General features: G+C 37.5%; 2 protein-coding genes across 2 annotated transcripts in view; one reads left to right on the top strand and one right to left on the bottom strand.

The window, feature by feature from the left end:
- Positions 1-18,990, bottom strand: part of LOC128666002 (transmembrane protein 178B) — a 114,333-nt gene that overhangs the window by 46,972 nt on the left and 48,371 nt on the right. Inside the window, exon 2 of the mRNA XM_053720345.1 lies at positions 8,832-8,945. Coding sequence (XP_053576320.1) covers positions 8,832-8,945 — 114 coding nt within the window. The remainder of the gene's footprint in view (positions 1-8,831; positions 8,946-18,990) is intronic.
- Positions 1-18,990, top strand: part of PSMC3 (proteasome 26S subunit, ATPase 3) — a 125,622-nt gene that overhangs the window by 95,377 nt on the left and 11,255 nt on the right. The window lies entirely within an intron of this gene.

Below are 18,990 nucleotides of genomic sequence, written 5' to 3'. Positions count from 1 at the left end.
AATTACATAAGTGACTTTCATCCTTGGTTAAGTAGATCACTGTTGCAGGCAGGCAGATTAGAGTGCTAGCAATAGTTTATTGCAGAATATGTTATTAATCATGTAATCAACTGACAACCAATCAGAAGCAGCATGTTTATTTTAAAAGGCTGAGTCTCAGGATTAGAAGCCAGCAGCTACGACTACGGCAACAGCCGAAATGCGTCAGCTTGTGCTTCTAATGCTGACTTCATTGTCATTGCTTTTGCAACAAAATGGTCTGTGTGACAGGCTTGTTCTTACTTTGTGAAAAATAAAGAATTCAATTTTTACAAGAGGCTCCCGGCTGGTGCTCCTTTTGAGTTTCCTGATTGAATGGTTTGCTACTTTGACTATTTCAAGTGCAGCACAGTCGGAGTTTACCCCCATACTTTGCTCCGTGAGTATACCAGCTGACAGCTTCGCGGAGTGACCGAGGGACGACTTTCATCCAATCCTGAAGCAAGTTGTGGAGCGGACCAATGAACGGAATAGAATCAAGAGGACTTCCGGTTCAATACTAAGGTCACGAGAGCTCCACAGACGCCCAAGCAGACGGATCAGTGTATAACGGCGGAAAAGGGTACTTTGGTAAACCGGTGAGAGGAATCAATGCTGGAGCGGGTGATTATATGAAACAGCCAGCCCAGTGAGGCCGGTACCCTATACCGCAGAAACGAATCTAAAGACTGAGGGTAAGCAATCATTGATCTTACTACCTGAAAATTAACAAGAAATTTTACACTGAACTGTGTCCAAATCGTTTTTACTTGTTCAGGGACGCACAAATATATAAACACAGGGACTGTTTTGTTGTGCATTTATTTCCCTTTGCAGTCTAACAGTTTCAGCGTGGAAATTATGTTTTTGGGAGAAATTTTGTAAATTTTTTTCTTATCTGGGGTTCTAGCTATTTGTAACTTCGGACTTGTTTTTTCAAATTTTTGCGGGCAAATTAGGCTTGCGATGATGCAAAATGCTTCTATTTATTACGTCATTCTTGGTGCGAATTTGTTGTGACGTGAGTCACGTCATTTCTTGCATCTTTGTTGACGCAAATTTTTTTGGAGCTAAGTCGCGCTTGTTATGATGCGAGTCGTGTCATTTCTTAACTTTGGGGCCAAAAGTTTTTTTTCTCTGCATTTGCGTCATCTTTGTTAGCGTCATTGTTGGCGCCAAAAATGTGTTATATTTGTTCTCTGCTCTCATTTGTTTACAGAGGGCTATGATTTTTGCTTTTGATTTTATTTTCATAAGTATTTTATCACAAACATTTTTTCCGATTCCTGAAACTGCTATTTTGAGGAAATTGGATATTTTGTTTAAATGTTATTTTTTATTTTTGTTACATTTTGCAAGATGTCTCAAACTAATCCTGCCTCTGATGTTACTGTAGGAACCAAGCTGCCTGTACACAATTTCTATCAAAGCTAAGTGTGTATATTGTTTATTAGCTGATCTTATTTCATCAGCTCAGATATGTGGCACTTGTTATGTTATATTATTTCATACTGATAATGTTTCTATAGTACAAATACATCTACTGTTAAATCTTCACAGTCTAATGTACATGATATTCCTGTATATAAGGATTATATTGCTACAGCCATTGAGAAGGCTATGACTGCTATTACGCCTTCAAATTAATGTAAAAGATCTCTCCTAACTTCTAACTAAATCTAATGAAGTTTTGTATTGATAGACAGCATACTGAAGTATTTCTGCTGATGAGGATCCTAATTCAGAGACTGATATTCATAAATCAACCTTTCTATTGAATATATTTGTTCTTTATTAAGGAAGTATTGTTTACTTTGGGTATTGAGGAATCTAGTCCTCTTGATAACAAGAATAGCAAATGTTTGAATTCTGTTTTTTTAAAGCTTCTGAGGTTACTCTTGAGGTTTTTCTTATTCCAGATGCTGCTATCTCTCATATGTTTAGTAAGGAATCTAAAATTAGTGCTTCTTTTTACCTTTCTTCTAGGTGTAAAAAGCTATGTCCTTTACCTGTGGCTAATTTAGAGTTTTTGGGTAAAAGTCCCAAAAGTAATTCTATCTTATGGAAGATATTTTTTTTTTTTAAGGATCCTTTAGATAGGAAGTTTGTATCCTATCTTAGAGAAGCATATTTACATACTGGCTATATTCTTAAACCTGTCATTTCTATGGCTGATGTTGCTGCTGTTTCAACTTTTTTGGTTGGACAGTTTAGATCTTGAATTGTCTAAGCATTGTTCTTCTACGTCAACATGCTATTCATTTAATTTGTGATGCTATATGTTATGTCATTTTAATTGATATTAAATCTTTGTGTTTAACCATTCTTACTAGAAGAGTTTTATGGCTTAAATCTCTGATATGGATAGATTACTATCTTATTATTTTAGAATAGTAATTTTTTTGGTTTTCTATTGGATTTTATTATCTCCACTATTACTGGGGGAAAGGGAGTTTTTTCTGCCCCAAGATAAGAAATCTAAGGGTAATTTTTAAGCTCCCAATTGTTTTTTTCCTTTAGATCTCTGGCTCTAATTAGAGATCTACTCCGAATTTGAATAAATTCAAGCTTTATAAATAAAACCAAATTCAGCCCCTAAGACTGCATGAAGGTGCGGCCCTTAAAGCAGTTCAACTGGTGGTGGTGGGGGGGGGGGGGCAGATTGAATTTATTTCAACACATTTGGACAGTTTCTGTTCAAAATCAGTGGATTCAGTGGATCAGTGGAATCTATATTGGAATTTTTTTTTATTTTAAACTGAAATGCACATTTCCGTTTTGACATTTCTATCCCTTTAAATACTGCAGCTGCTCAGAGAGCTAGTGGGGCTTGTCTCATGTCAGCAATAATGTAAACTGATGTATTACCAGATGATACAAGCACCTTAGGCTCTCTGAGCATGTGCTGTGTTTAAAATGCTGGCGCACAGAACATACTTAAGTACATTTTTGAAACCGCTATATTGCAAAAATGCTTCTATTCAAAACTGAAATGCATTTCAATTTGGGTTGGAATGTCCCTTTAAGCATTCTGATTTATGCGGGAAACCATAAAAGTAGCTATCTGTTTATCTGTGTATGAGAAAAATGCCAAAATTCTGTAAACATTTTATTTAAATTTATGCTGGATGCATAGAATGTCTGACAATTAGAAGACACAATTCTGTAAGCATTTTAAAAAGACAATTCAAATAAAATGGAGGGGGGGATCAGCTGGGTTATGTAATGTTTTTATAAAATTGACAAGACTAGCGCTACTTCTATTTTGAGGAATGGTAAACTTTTAAAATGTGTTAGAAAAAAAAATATCTGCTCATTTGAAATTCATAGTAAGTGCTATTGCATTGTCTTTGTTTTATGCATTTAATGATTGTGCAAATCTGCTACATTTAATGGCCCTTTTTAAATATATTTTTAAGGGTTATTATAGTGGAAAATTACATAGTTGCAGTGTCAGGAGTGCTAAAACTACATGGTGTTACAAATTATAGTAAGAATGGCCCTTTAAATGAAAATACAATTGGAATAGTGTTGAGAACCCATAAGGTAAGCAATCATATATGTCTGTAAGTATTGTATATAATTTATTAGGATATATCTATTTCTGTGGGGGCAGCAGGGAGGTTGAGGGTACATGCAGTCCTATTAAGTTTCTACTGTATCAATATTTTCTTTTGGAGCAAAAAGCGTGCTATTATCCTAACATAACACGTACCCTTTACTCCAAAATCTGACCCCTCTTGCTTTTGTGCAAGAAATTGTACTTTTCCCTCACTCCTTAGAGAGGCATAAAGCATATTGTGTAGCCTGGAAATGCTGTAAATCAAATAGCTTGATTTGGTAATTTGCAGAATTTTGCAAACCTAGGTTACAGATTTTGCTTTCTGGCTTCTGGGGAGCGTGGGACAAAGCAATTTTTTTTACACCTAAGCTAGAGGTGTGTAATGTCCCCTTAATCCTCTTCCTTCCTCTTACACAGTAGATTTGAACAATTTTGCTTTGGGTTTATTAAAAGGGTTAAAATGAAAATGCGGCCCCTTTAGGGACTCCGGGGCTGCATGTGCATTTTTATGAGTTATACTGGTTGCTTATCACTGACATATTTCCACATAATTGTTTCATCTAGCGGTTTAATTGATTTTGGGTAGGGTTACCAATATGTATTAGGCAGAGTGGCTGCCAACCGTCTGCTTCCTGTGGTCTCTCTAGGTTAGTCTTGTTTTGGACTAGGGCCAGAATATTTTTAATTTTATTGTGTTCTATCTCTCCATCTATTTGTCTCTCCCTTTCTTTCTCTCTCTCTTTCTCTCTCTCTCTTTTTCTCTCTCTCTCTCTCTCTCTCTCTCTCTCTAATTGTCTCTCTCTCTGTGTGTCTCTCTCTGTGTGTGTCTCTCTCTGTGTCTCTCTCTCTGTGTGTCTCCCTCTCTGTGTGTGTCTCCCTCTCTGTGTGTGTCTCTTTCTGTGTGTGTGTGTGTGTGTCTCTCTCTCTCTCTGTGTCTCTCTCTCTCTGGCCCCTTTTTATCATCGGTCTTGCGGACCTGATCCGACAGTGCGGCTCAGGTCCGCAAGACCTCGCTAAATTCGGAGAGCAATACGCTCTCCGCATTTAACATTGCACCAGCAGCTCACAAGAGCTGCTGGTGCAACGCCGCCCCCTGCAGACTCGCGGCCAATGGTCAGCCAGCAGGGAGCTGTCAATCAACCCGATCGTACTCGATCGGGTTGATTTCCGGCGATTCCTGGCCGCCTGCTCAGAGCAGGCGGACAGGGTTATGGAGCAGCTGTCTTTAGACCGCTGCTTCATAACTTGTGTTTCTGGCGAGTCTGAAGACTCGCCAGAAACACGGGCCCACAAACTCCGTACAGGGCTTGTTAAATGGGCCCCTCTGTGTCTCCCTCTCTCTCTCTGTGTCTCTCTCTCTCTCTCTGTGTGTCTCTCTCTGTGTGTCTCTCTCGCTATTTCTCCCTCTCGCTATTTCTCTTTCTTTATATATATCTCTCTCTATTTATAGGTCATTTTGCAGATCTGTAACACTCCAATGTTCTATTCATTGAGCTTATCAAAACTGTGTGCATAAATATGCAGGGGAACAATTAAGTAAAGGGCCAGTAAAGTAAAAATTCATCTTTCTTGATTCATCACAACATAGTAGATGAAGTTGAAAAAAACCCAGTTTGGCTAGCATCTCCTCATAGCTTAAATTCTCCATTCACCTTATTAGCTTTGTGGCCCTTCTCTGAACTTTAAGGTCTGCAATTTCTTATTTTGAGATTAGTCCCCAGAATTGCACTCCATACTCAATGTGAGGTCTTACCAGGGATTTATATAGTGACAAAATTATGCTTTCCTCCTTTGCATCAATGCCTCTTAATACACGCTAGTATCTTATTAGCCTTAGAAGCAGCTGCCCTGCATTGTGCACCCATCTTTAACTTGTTATCTAATACTACTTCCAAATCCCTTTCTTCCTCTGTTTGGCTAAGTCTTGTCCCATTTAAATAATACATTGCCTGCTTATTTTTACTTCCAAAATGTAGAACCTTGCATTTTCCCGTAGTAAATCTCATTTTCCAGTTACCTGCCCATACTTCTAATTTTTGCAGATCCCCTTGTAAAGCAAGTTCATCCTGCTTTGACCTAATGACCTTACACAACTTTGTATCATCTGCATATATGAGATGTTGCTATTTAATCCTTGCTCCAAGTCATTAATAAAAATATTAAAAAGAACAGGGCTCAGTACTGATCCCTGGGGGACTCCACTGATTACCTTTGTCCAATCTGAGTATGATCCATTTACTACTACTCTTTGCTCCCTGTCTTTTATCCAGATATAACATGCAATTTTTAAACAACGTTCCAATTTATTTCTATGATCTAATTTGTTTTATTCTCTTTGTATCTTATGTTGAAAAGCATACCTAGGTAGGCTGAGAAAGCTGCTGATTGATGGTTGCACATATATGCCTCGTCATTGGCTCATCCAATGTGTTCAGCTAGCTCCTAGTAGTGCATTGCTGCTCCTTCAACATAGGATACCAAAAGATTGAAGCAGCTTTGATAATAGAAGTAAATTAGAATGTTGTTTAAAAGTGTATGCTCAATCTGAATCATTGAAGAAAAAAAATGGTTTTATGCCCTTTAAGGGTCTATTTCTAAACTTTCTTTTATAACATTTTGCTGTGAAGAAGGGGCACGTTATTTCTACAAACACAAACTCACAGTTTTGAAAACTACAAAACCAAGAATATATAATATATTTTAGATAGAAAACCAATCTCAATATAATCTGACAGGAACCACTGTTAGAGCATGACAGCCTCATGCTTTATAATAAAAAAACAAATCCTTATTTCAAGATGAATTATCTTTGGATAATATTGTTTCTTAAAGTGACATGAAACCCATATTTTTTTCTTTCATGATTTATAAATATAATGCAATTTTAAACAACTTTCCAATTGACTTCATTCTCTAGATATCCTTTTGTTGAAAATCATATCTAAATAAGCTCAGTACCTGCACATAGATGCCTCTTGTGATTGTCTCACCCATGTGCGTTGCAATTTCTTCAACAAAGGAAAGATAAAGAATGAAGCAAATTAGATAATAGAAGTAAATTGGAATGTTGTTTAAAATTGTATTCTCTGTATGAATGATGAATTAAAAAAAATGGGTTTCATGTCTCTTTAAAAAGAAACTAGATTATGTGCATTTTGATCCTTCATGAGAATCCGAATGCGGAAGTAGGCGTCCGCTTGTGCTGCTTGGCTCTTTTTGAAGCCAGATTTATTCTTTTCAACACACTAAGATCTGTGCAAATCTTTCACAAGAATAAATCCGGTCTCGAAAAGAACCCAAACAGCACAAGCGGCCACCTACTTTCGCATTCAGATTCTCACGAAGGATCCAAATGCATATATCTAATAGAAACGTTTTTAAAATATATGTTATTTTTTATTGATTTCCCTAAAGGTTCACAATACATGAAAAAACATGAGAAGTACAAAATTCTCTACATAACAACCAAAGTAGATACAATTATTGGTGGTTTAATTCAGTGTTCATATTACTTGTAATTTTCATTTTAGAGCCCATGAAATGGAGTTATAAACTAAACTTTAACGGAGCATAGAACAATGAACTAAGCAGTTCAGACATTCAGAATATTAATATTCTGATTTAAAAAAAAAAAATAATCTTATTTAAAGGGATAGTCTAGTCAAAATGACACGTTCATGATTCAGATAGGGCATGCAATTTTAAACAACTTTCCAATTTACTTTTATCATCAAATTTGCTTTGTTCTCTTTGTATTCTTAGTTGAAAGCTAAACCTAGGTAGGCTCATACCATATTGATAACATTGTGCTCATGCCGTGGAGTTACTTATGAAAGGTCACTGATTGTCTAAAATGCAAGTCTTTTAAAAGAAGTGAAATAAGGAGGCAGTCTGCAGAGGCTTAGATACAAAGTAATCACAGAGGTAAAAAGTATATTAATATAACTGTGTTGGTTATGCAAAACTGGGGAATTGGTAAAAAAAGGGATTATCTATCTTTTTAAACAATAAGAATTCTGGAGTACACTGTCCCTTTAAATTAAAATAGCATTTTTGTATTTTTTTTAATCATTTATTTTTAGCCACCCTGCTACATATCATGTACATTTGATATCCTCTACCTGATAATTAAAAACTGCATGGAGCGAAAAAACGCAAAATCTTTATTTTTTTTATTTTTTCATAATTGGGCCCCTTTCCGAACTTATGGTCAAATGATTAAATAGTACACTTTTACAATAGTGCCATAAAGCTTTATGAGTTATGTGCATATTATAAAAGGGTCAACTGAGGTAAAATAGTGTGTTAAAAAAGGAGTAAAAAATGCTTTTTAAGTATTTTAATATTTTTCAAAAATCTGCAAAATTACTTACACTTTAGTGTTGCCATGTGTAGCACGCTCCCCCCCCCCCCTTATCAGTGCTCTTTTCCAAACCTTGTAGTGTCAAGTGACAAAGTGTGCACATGAGGATAATTACTTAAAGGACCAGTCAACATATTAGATTTGCATAATCAACAAATGCAAGATAACAAGACAATGCAATAGCACTTAGTCTGAACTTCAAATGAGTAGTAGATTTTTTTCTAACAAATTTCAAAGTTATGTATATTTCCACTCCCTTTGTACCATGTGATAGCAATCAGCCAATCACAAATGCATATACGTATAGTTTGTGAATTCTTGCACATGCTCAGTAGAATCTGGTGACTCAAAAATTGTAAATATAAAAGACTGTGCACATTTTTTTTAATGGAAGTAAATTGGAAAGTTGTTTAAAATTACATGCTTTATCTGAATCATGAAAATTTAATTTAACCTGAGTGTCCCTTTAAGTAAGGGTGGGTTGAGGAGGTACAGCAGGTACTGCTATTGTTTGTTGCCAAGAAGCTTGTTTGTTTCCATGGGGATAATGGCACATGCTTTGTGAAAGCTCCAGCATTATACTGTGCACTGTTTTAGTTGGGTGTCATGTGACTGTGCCATTCTGCTGAGACGATGGCCCTGAAAGCATCTTCCATATATGGAAATGCCTGAATTAAAGGGGTTAATGGGGGTTAAACCAGAAACTGGTTTGCAGGTAATCTTTGGCTGCATTATATATTTAGAAACTTGTTAGTTCATACTGTTTTATGTACCTTTAACTACAGTAGTAGTTAGTTCATACTGTAGTGTGTTTCATCTCTAATACTGATGGTTTCTTTCATGTGCAGAAAGAAACAGAAAGGTAAAATCGCTAGGCACATTACTTACGCAGGGCATGCCACTCGTCCTGACGGATAGTCTTGGTGACGTTGATAGGCAGGTTGGCAGGCAGGGAGGATGACGTGTAATGATATCTGACAGTAGTGCAGCGTTCTACAATTCCTGAAACAGACAAGACATGTCACAAATATACAAACACCTTCTTTATACTTTATAACTTTCTTCAGAATGCTCTCCTCTTACATTAAAGTCACAAATTTACAAGCAGACCGATAATGGAAGAGTCAAGTCCAATAAATGCCAAACCTGATCACAGGGAACAGTATAAATAAAATATCTCACAGATCTATTAGGTGACATTTATAATGTTTCATAGTTTCCTTTCAAAGCAAGTGGAGAAAATCATCCAAAGCAAGGAGTTTAAAAAAATAAATCTACCATGGTTTGTTTTAGATTTAAAGGGACAGTCAACACCAAAATTGTTATTGGTTAAAAAGTTTTGTACAACCAACATTATTATATTAATAAACTTTATAACATGTAAACCTCTAAATGCCTGCCTGTTTCTAAGCTACTAAAGACAGCCTCTTATCACATGCTGTTTTATTAGCTTTTCACAACAGGGGACTGCTAGTTCATGTTTGCCATATAGATAACATTGTGCTCTCTCCCGTGGAGTTGTGCAGGACACTGCACTATTTGGTTAAAATGCAAGTCAATAGATAATAAATAAATAGCCATGTGATAAGGGGACTGTCAAAAGATGCTTAGATACAAGGAAATCACAAAGGCAAAAAGTATATTAACCTTTTAACACAGTTAGGACGTTGTATTTCGTCCGAATTTTGCTGGACTTTAGTGCCGAAGGACGAAATACAACGTCCTAACTGCTTGGCTTTCCTGAAGCCACTGGCGTTTCCCTGATGGGATCGCGGTCTGGAGGGCATGCCTAGCATCATAGGGAAGCCACCCCTGATGCGATCCCATCATTGAAATCTTGTGATCACGTGCACGATCGTGAGATTTCAATTTGTTTAAATCGGAACAGTTGTTCCGATGTAGACAAGTTAACCCCCGGCACAAAAGGGTTAATACAACAGTGTTGGTTATGCAAAACTGGGGAATGGGGAATAAAGGGATTATCTATCTTTTTAAACAATAGATATTTTGGAGTAGACTGTCTCTTTAACAATAGTAGCATAGTTATCACAGACTTATGTACACAAACTGTGTATAACATCAGTTAGAACAGATTTTATATAACAACCATCAAAGCCAACTATAGATAACTACAATTTATTTCAAAACTTTAATAGAAATCAGATTGGCTATTTAGCTGCTGAACCCTTCCCCATTTCCTTAAAGAGACATGAAATCCCAAACTTTTCTTTCATGCTTCAGGCAGAGCATGCAATTTTTAAAATAAACTTTTCCAATTTACTTTATTCTTTTGGTATCATTTGTTGAAAAGCAGACAGGTATGCCAGGAGCATGCAAGGTATGCATTTGTAAGAGCACTAGATGGCACTAGTTCACTGCCTTGTAGTGCTCCAAAAACGTGCATACTACCTACCTAGGTATGCTCTTCAACAAAGAATACCAATTTGATTATATAAGTAATATAAGTTAATGAATTTGTACTGTCATAATATTAAAGAGCCATGAAAGTCAAAATTAAACTGATAAAACATGATTTAGGCAAAATGTAAAATTTGAGCAAACAGTTTACTTCTATTATCATATTTACCTCTTGGTTTCCTTGGTTGGTCCCTTGCCACAAGGGTATACTGAAGTAGCCCGAGGAGTATGCACATGTCTCAAGTACTATGCCTGCATCAATGTATGTAACAACCTGTAGAGGGAGCTACAGCTGTAAGTGCTGAGCGACAGCAGAGAACACCCACAGTTCTGCCATCACGTATTGCTACTGTAGATATTGGTTGGATGCTTTCTATCCAATGGTAGATGTACTCTGTTTAACAGCTTTCTATATTAAACAGTGCTTCTAGCTATACAGCTGCCATGATCACTAGTTTGGATAACCATAGAGTTTTAGCTACTGTACATACTGTTTGGATGTTTCCTATCCAATGGTAGATGTGCTCTGTTTAACAGCTTTCTCTATTAAACAGTGCTTATAGCTATACAGCTATCATGATCACTAGTTTGGATAACTATAGAGTTTTATCGTTGTGTGGCTGAAGCTACTACACTCTAAAGCTCCCTCTATAGGTTTCTTGCATAAGGTTGCTGCACACACTGCTGCCTCAAAGTGCTCAAGAGGTGCACACTTCTGAACCTCCTAGTGTGCTTTTATGGAAAGGGCCCACTATTAACCAAGGAGGCCTAGAGAAGAAATGGAAATTTCATAATAGAAGCAAACTGTTTAACCCCTTTGACCTGGTACTAAAGTGTTAATATCGGAACTAAGTTGCGATGTAAAGACTTGCAGTAAATATGAAATCACGCAATTGTCAATGCGATCACGTGATTTCAAGTCCATGTCGGATCATGGGGGACTGCACGTAAAGACGCCCCCCCCCCATTCCAGATTTTGTTGAAAGGGGGAGGCTGCAGGACACTATATAAGGTAGGACGTTCCATGCCGTCCTTCAGTGTTGAAGCCCAGCTCTGTTAGGATGGCATGGAACGACATAACTGCGTGAAGGGGTTAATATGTTTAATCTAGTAAAAGTTTAATTTAATGAGAAGTAAGCAGACTGATTTCACTCACTTTTCACTCAAGTACTTGTTTGTGCTGAAACCAAGTTAAAGGGACAGTAAATACCTTGAGATTTGTATATAAAAATGTTTAGTTATGCACAACTTTGCAATATAGTTTCATTATTTCCTCCTTTTCATGTAATTTAACTCTGAAAATTGAGCAATTTCTAATTATCCAAAGTAGAAATGCTCCCTACTGACCTCTCAAGGCTAACCCTGCTACATATATATCCCTAATTGGATTTAACTGATAACAACTGCAAAACTATGCACTCTATACTAACTTAATAACCAGAGCTAGTCTTGTTGTCTGCAGACTAAAGCACCGATTGGCTCCTCCAAATAAGGCAGTGGGTGGAGTTTGCTAAGTGAAAAATAAGTGCATTGTTTTAAAAACATTAAGACTTGGCTTAAGTTATTGTACAGATACACTAAAGAGATGTGTTGTAATTTACAAGGTGTTTACTGTCCCTTTAAGAGCAACTGTTTTATTAGCCATTGAGCTGTTTACATTAAAGGGACATTATAGGCAAAATTAAACTTAAATGTACTGGATAGAGCATGCCATTTTAAACAATTTTCCCGTTTATTTCTATTATCAATGTTGCCTAGTTCTCTTGGTATCCTTTGTTAAAGAGTAATCCTAGGTGAGATCAGGAGGATGCATGTTTTTTTAGCCATCTGCAGCTAAATACATGTGCATGCTACTGAGCTCCTATCAGTCTACCTAGATTTACTCGCAACAAAGGATTTCAAGAGAATAATTTAAAATAAATAATAGAAGTTAATTGAAAAGTTGTTTAAAACTCAAATGCTCTTTCTGAATTATTAAGTTTAATTCAGACTTCACTGTCCCTTTTAAGGGTTGGAATTGGCTCATCAGCCACTTCCGTAATATAGTATTCCCAACACCTTAATCAGTAAGTTAGTGACTAATATTAAACACACCTGCCTTAGGGTGCAGACATTCCCAGCTGTGGTTTAAAGGGCACTCCAAGCATGGTAACACCCCTAATTCTCAAAGATGTTAATAGCTATTCAATTTTCTAGATATTTTGTATATGCCCTGTGCTAAGCTGGAAAATATTGGGAATTTAAATAAGAAAAAACAATGAATAAGTAGCAAAAATATAATGACTATTCCACCCCCCACCCCCCCATCAGCTTTTTGTAAACCAGTGTTATCCCCAATTTTTAATGTCACTTTAGAGCAGCGGTTCTGTATCACCAATATTTCCACAAAAGCATCAAACCTTCCACCCCTAATTATAAACGGTTTGCTGCAAGTGGGTATATAAAGAATTTATCCCCGTTTAAAAACAAGATGCATCAAGTATTCATTAGCTGCAGAAGTCACTTAAGGATATTTCAAAAATAGCAACATATTATTTACAGACAGTGCAAATTCTGCTCATAATCCGTAACACCTGTAGGTTGTCAAAGGGCTGCACCAAGTGTGTCAGACAGAATTAAGTCAGTGAAAATAATTGATTTTGTTAAATTAAGATCTTTTAAACTTTAAAGGGACAGGAAACCCCAACATTTTCTCTTTCGTGATTTGGATATAACATAACATTTCCATATAATCAACTTTCCAATTTACTTCTATTCTCAAATTTGCTTCATTCTTTTGTTATCCTTTGCTGAAGGAATATTGACTGATAGCTGAACACATCTAGTTAGTCAATCACAAGAGACAAAGGTCTACAGGCACCAATCAGCAGATAGCTCCCACTAGTGTAGGATATATACAGTAAGATTATTCTTTTAGAACAAATGATACTAAAAGACCAAAACTCATTTGAAAATAGATGTGAATTTAAAAGTGTTTTTTAAATGACATGCTCTATCTGAATCATGCAAGATTAATTTTGACTTTCCTATCCTTTTAAGTAGCTTTTAGAGACATACACTGTGTACGCTAAGCACATGATCAGATAAGCGTCATGAGTGGGAATGATGCCATTAATATTTATTATAAAGGGAGACCCAATGCTTTGGTGGAGTGGGTGTGGTTAGCTTTGGAGTGCATGTTGAAGTGGGTCTCACTGTCTAGTGTGGTGGGATCATTTGGAGGTTGAGCAGTATATGGCATGTGTTAACTGATTGTTTGATATCAGCTGATGGTAGAGGGCCAGCACTTCCCTAGGATAATGTAAAATATCTGTGCTTATAGTAGTGGGATGCCAGCTGTTTGAAAAGCAGGGCCTGGCATAGTGGGTTGGGGGTTAGTGCCTACATCTGTTTACAGTGCCCATGATTAATATTGGCACCCTTAATATGAGCAAAGAAGGCTGTGAAAAATTGTCTTAATTGTTTAACCTTTTGATCTTTTGTTGAAAAAAAATACACAAAAATACTCTGCTCTCATGGATATCATTCAATTCCAAACACAGCACAGGTTTATCCAAAAGAAAATAATAATTTATATCTTTGTTAAATATATGTGTGGCACAATTATTGGCACCCTTTTAGTCAATACTTTGTGCTACCTCCCTTTGCCAAGATAACAGCTCTGAGTCTTCTCCTATAATGCCTGACGAGGTTGGAGAATACATGGCAAGTGATCTGAGACCATTCCTCAATACAGAATCTCTCCAGATCCTTCAAATTTTGAGGTCAATGCTGGTGGACTCTCCTCTTCAGTTCACCCTACAGGTTTTCTATGGGGTTCAAGTCAGGGGACTTGGATGGCCATGCAGGACCTTCATATTTTGTGGTCAGTAAATCATTTTCTTTCATGTAATTAACAAGAGTCCATGAGCTAGTGACGTATGGGATATACATTCCTACCAGGAGGGGCAAAGTTTCCCAAACCTCAAAATGCCTATAAATACACCCCTCACCACACCCACAAATCAGTTTTACAAACTTTGCCTCCAAGGGAGGTGGTGAAGTAAGTTTGTGCTAGATTCTACGTTGATATGCGCTCCGCAGCAAGTTGGAGCCCGGTTTTCCTCTCAGCGTGCAGTGAATGTCAGAGGGATGTGAGGAGAGTATTGCCTATTGAATGCAGTGATCTCCTTCTACGGGGTCTATTTCATAAGGTTCTCTGTTATCGGTCGTAGAGATTCATCTCTTACCTCCCTTTTCAGATCGACGATATACTCTTATATTTACCATTTCCTCTACTGATTCTCGTTTCAGTACTGGTTTGGCTTTCTACAAACATGTAGATGAGTGTCCTGGGGTAAGTAAGTCTTATTTTCTGTGACACTCTAAGCTATGGTTGGGCACTTTATTTATAAAGTTCTAAATATATGTATTCAAACATTTATTTGCCTTGACTCAGAATGTTCAACTTTCCTTATTTCCAGACAGTCAGTTTCATATTTGGGATTATGCTTTAATTATCATATTTTTCTTACCTCAAAAATTTGACTTTTTCCCTGTGGGCTGTTAGGCTCGCGGGGGCTGAAAATGCTTCATTTTATTGCGTCATTCTTGGCGCGGACTTTTTTGGCGCAAAAATTCATTTCGTTTCCGGCGTCATACGTGTCGCCGGAAGTTGCGTCATTTTTTTGACGTTATTTTGCGCCAAAAATGTCGGCGTTCCGGATGTGGCGTCATTTTTGGCGCCAAAAGCATTTAGGCGCCAAATAATGTGGGCGTCTTATTTGGCGCCAAAAAATATGGGCGTCGTTTTTGTCTCCACATTATTTCAGTCTCATTTTTCATTTGCTTCTGGTTGCTAGAAGCTTGATGTTTGGCATTTTTTTCCCATTCCTGAAACTGTCTTATAAGGAATTTGATCTATTTTGCTTTATATGTTGTTTTTTCTCTTACATATTGCAAGATGTCTCACGTTGCATCTGAGCCAGAAGATACTACAGGAAAACCTCTGCCTGCTGGATCTACCAAAGCTAAGTGTATCTGCTGTAAACTTTTGGTAGCTATTCCTCCAGCTGTTGTTTGTATTAAATGTCATGACAAACTTGTTAATGCAGATAATATTTCCTTTAGTGATGTACCATTGCCTGTTGCAGTTCCCTCAACATCTAAGGTGCAGAATGTTCCTGATAACATAAGAGATTTTGTTTCTGAATCCATAAAGAAGGCTTTGTCTGTTATTTCTCCTTCTAGTAAACGTAAAAAGTCTTTTAAATCTTCTCTCTCTACAGATGAATTTTTAAATGAACACCATCATTCTGATTCTTTGGACTCTTCTGGTTCAGAGGATTCTGTCTCAGAGATTGATGCTGATAAATCTTCATATTTATTTAAGATGGAATTTATTCGCTCTTTACTTAAAGAAGTACTAATTGCTTTAGAAATAGAGGATTCTAGTCCTCTTGATACTAATTCTATACGTTTGGATAAGGTTTTTAAAGCTCCTGCGGTTATTCCAGAAGTCTTTCCTGTTCCTAATGCTATTTCTGCAGTAATTGCTAAGGAATGGGATAGATTGGGTAATTCATTTACTCCTTCTAAACGTTTTAAGCAATTATATCCTGTTCCGCCTGACAGATTAGAATTTTGGGACAAAATCCCTAAAGTTGATGGGGCTATTTCTACCCTTGCTAAACGTACTACCATTCCTACATCAGATGGTACCTCGTTTAAGGATCCTTTAGATAGAAAAATTGAATCTTTTCTAAGAAAAGCTTATCTATGTTCAGGTAATCTTCTTAGACCTGCTATATCATTGGCTGATGTTGCTGCAGCTTCAACTTTTTGGTTGGAAACTCTAGCGCAACAAGTAACAAATCGTGATTCTCATGATATTATTATTCTTCTCCAGCATGCTAATAATTTCATCTGTGATGCCATTTTTGATATTATTAGAGTTGATGTTAGATTTATGTCTCTGGCTATCTTAGCCAGAAGAGCTTTATGGCTTAAGACTTGGAATGCTGATATGGCTTCTAAATCAACTCTACTTTCCATTTCTTTCCAGGGAAACAAATTATTTGGTTCTCAGTTGGATTCTATTATTTCAACTGTTACTGGTGGGAAAGGAACTTTTTTACCACAGGATAAAAAGTCTAAAGGTAAAAACAGGGCTAACAATCGTTTTCGTTCCTTTCGTTTCAACAAAGAACAAAAGCCTGATCCTTCGTCCTCAGGAGCAGTTTCAGTTTGGAAACCATCTCCAGTCTGGAATAAATCCAAGCCTGCTAGAAAGGCAAAGCCTGCTTCTAAGTTCACATGAAGGTACGGCCCTCATTCCAGTTCAGCTGGTAGGGGGCAGGTTACGTTTTTTCAAAGAAATTTGGATCAGTTCTGTTCACAATCTTTGGATTCAGAACATTGTTTCAGAAGGGTACAGAATTGGTTTCAAGATGAGACCTCCTGCAAAGAGATTTTTTCTTTCCCATGTCCCAGTAAATCCAGTGAAAGCTCAAGCATTTCTGAATTGTGTTTCAGATCTAGAGTTGGCTGGAGTAATTATGCCAGTTCCAGTTCCGGAACAGGGGATGGGGTTTTATTCAAATCTCTTCATTGTACCAAAGAAGGAGAATTCCTTCAGACCAGTTCTGGATCTAAAATTATTGAATCGTTATGTAAGGATACCAACGTTCAAGATGGTAACTGTAAGGACTATATTGCCTTTTGTTCAGCAAGGGAATTATATGTCCACAATAGATTTACAGGATGCATATCTGCATATTCCGATTCATCCAGATCATTATCAATTCCTGAGATTCTCTTTTCTAGACAAGCATTACCAATTTGTGGCTCTACCGTTTGGCCTTGCTACAGCTCCAAGAATTTTCACAAAGATTCTCGGTGCCCTTCTGTCTGTAATCAGAGAACAGGGTATTGTGGTATTTCCTTATTTGGACGATATCTTGGTACTTGCTCCGTCTTTACATTTAGCAGAGTCTCATACGAATCGACTTGTGTTGTTTCTTCAAGATCATGGTTGGAGGATCAATTTACCAAAAAGTTCTTTGATTCCTCAAACAAGGGTAACCTTTCTGGGTTTCCAGATAGATTCAGTGTCCATGACTTTGTCTTTAACAGACAAGAGACGTCTAAAATTGATTACAGCCTGTCGAAACCTTCAGTCTCAATCATTCCCTTCGGTAGCCTTATGCATGGAAATTCTAGGTCTTATGACTGCTGCATCGGACGCGATCCCCTTTGCTCGTTTTCACATGCGACCTCTTCAGCTCTGTATGCTGAACCAATGGTGCAGGGATTACACGAAGATATATCAATTAATATCTTTAAAACCGATTGTTCGGCACTCTCTAACGTGGTGGACAGATCACCATCGTTTAATTCAGGGGGCTTCTTTTGTTCTTCCGACCTGGACTGTAATTTCAACAGATGCAAGTCTCACAGGTTGGGGAGCTGTGTGGGGATCTCTGACGGCACAAGGAGTTTGGGAATCTCAGGAGGTGAGATTACCGATCAATATCTTGGAACTCCGTGCAGTTTTCAGAGCTCTTCAGTTTTGGCCTCTTCTGAAGAGAGAATCGTTCATTTGTTTTCAGACAGACAATGTCACAACTGTGGCATACATCAATCATCAAGGAGGGACTCACAGTCCTCTGGCTATGAAAGAAGTATCTCGAATTTTGGTTTGGGCGGAATCCAGCTCCTGTCTAATCTCTGCGGTTCATATCCCAGGTGTAGACAATTGGGAAGCGGATTATCTCAGTCGCCAAACGTTGCATCCGGGCGAATGGTCTCTTCACCCAGAGGTATTTCTTCAGATTGTTCAAATGTGGGGGCTCCCAGAGATAGATCTGATGGCCTCTCATCTAAACAAGAAACTTCCCAGGTATCTGTCCAGATCCCGGGATCCTCAGGCGGAGGCAGTGGATGCATTATCACTTCCTTGGAAGTATCATCCTGCCTATATCTTTCCGCCTCTAGTTCTTCTTCCAAGAGTAATCTCCAAGATTCTGAGGGAATGCTCGTTTGTTCTGCTCATAGCTCCGGCATGGCCTCACAGGTTTTGGTATGCGGATCTTGTCCGGATGGCATCTTGCCAACCATGGACTCTTCCGTTAAGACCAGACCTTCTGTCTCAAGGTCCTTTTTTCCATCCGGATCTGAAATCCTTAAATTTAAAGGTATGGAGATTGAACGCTTGATTCTTGGTCATAGAGGTTTCTCTGACTCCGTGATTAATACTATGTTACAGGCTCGTAAATCTGTATCTCGAGAGATATATTATAGAGTCTGGAAGACTTATATTTCTTGGTGTCTTTCTCATCATTTTTCTTGGCATTCTTTTAGAATACCGAGAATTTTACAGTTTCTTCAGGATGGTTTAGATAAGGGTTTGTCCGCGAGTTCTTTGAAAGGACAAATCTCCGCTCTTTCTGTTCTTTTTCACAGAAAGATTGCTATTCTTCCTGATATTCATTGTTTTGTACAAGCTTTGGTTCGTATAAAACCTGTCATTAAGTCAATTTCTCCTCCATGGAGTTTGAATTTGGTTTTGGGAGCTCTTCAAGCTCCTCCGTTTGAACCTATGCATTCATTGGACATTAAATTACTTTCTTGGAAAGTTTTGTTCCTTTTG

This window comes from Bombina bombina, chromosome 7 (genome assembly GCF_027579735.1).
Source record: "Bombina bombina isolate aBomBom1 chromosome 7, aBomBom1.pri, whole genome shotgun sequence".
NCBI lineage: Eukaryota > Metazoa > Chordata > Amphibia > Anura > Bombinatoridae > Bombina > Bombina bombina.
This window is presented reverse-complemented; position numbering and strand designations above follow the sequence as displayed.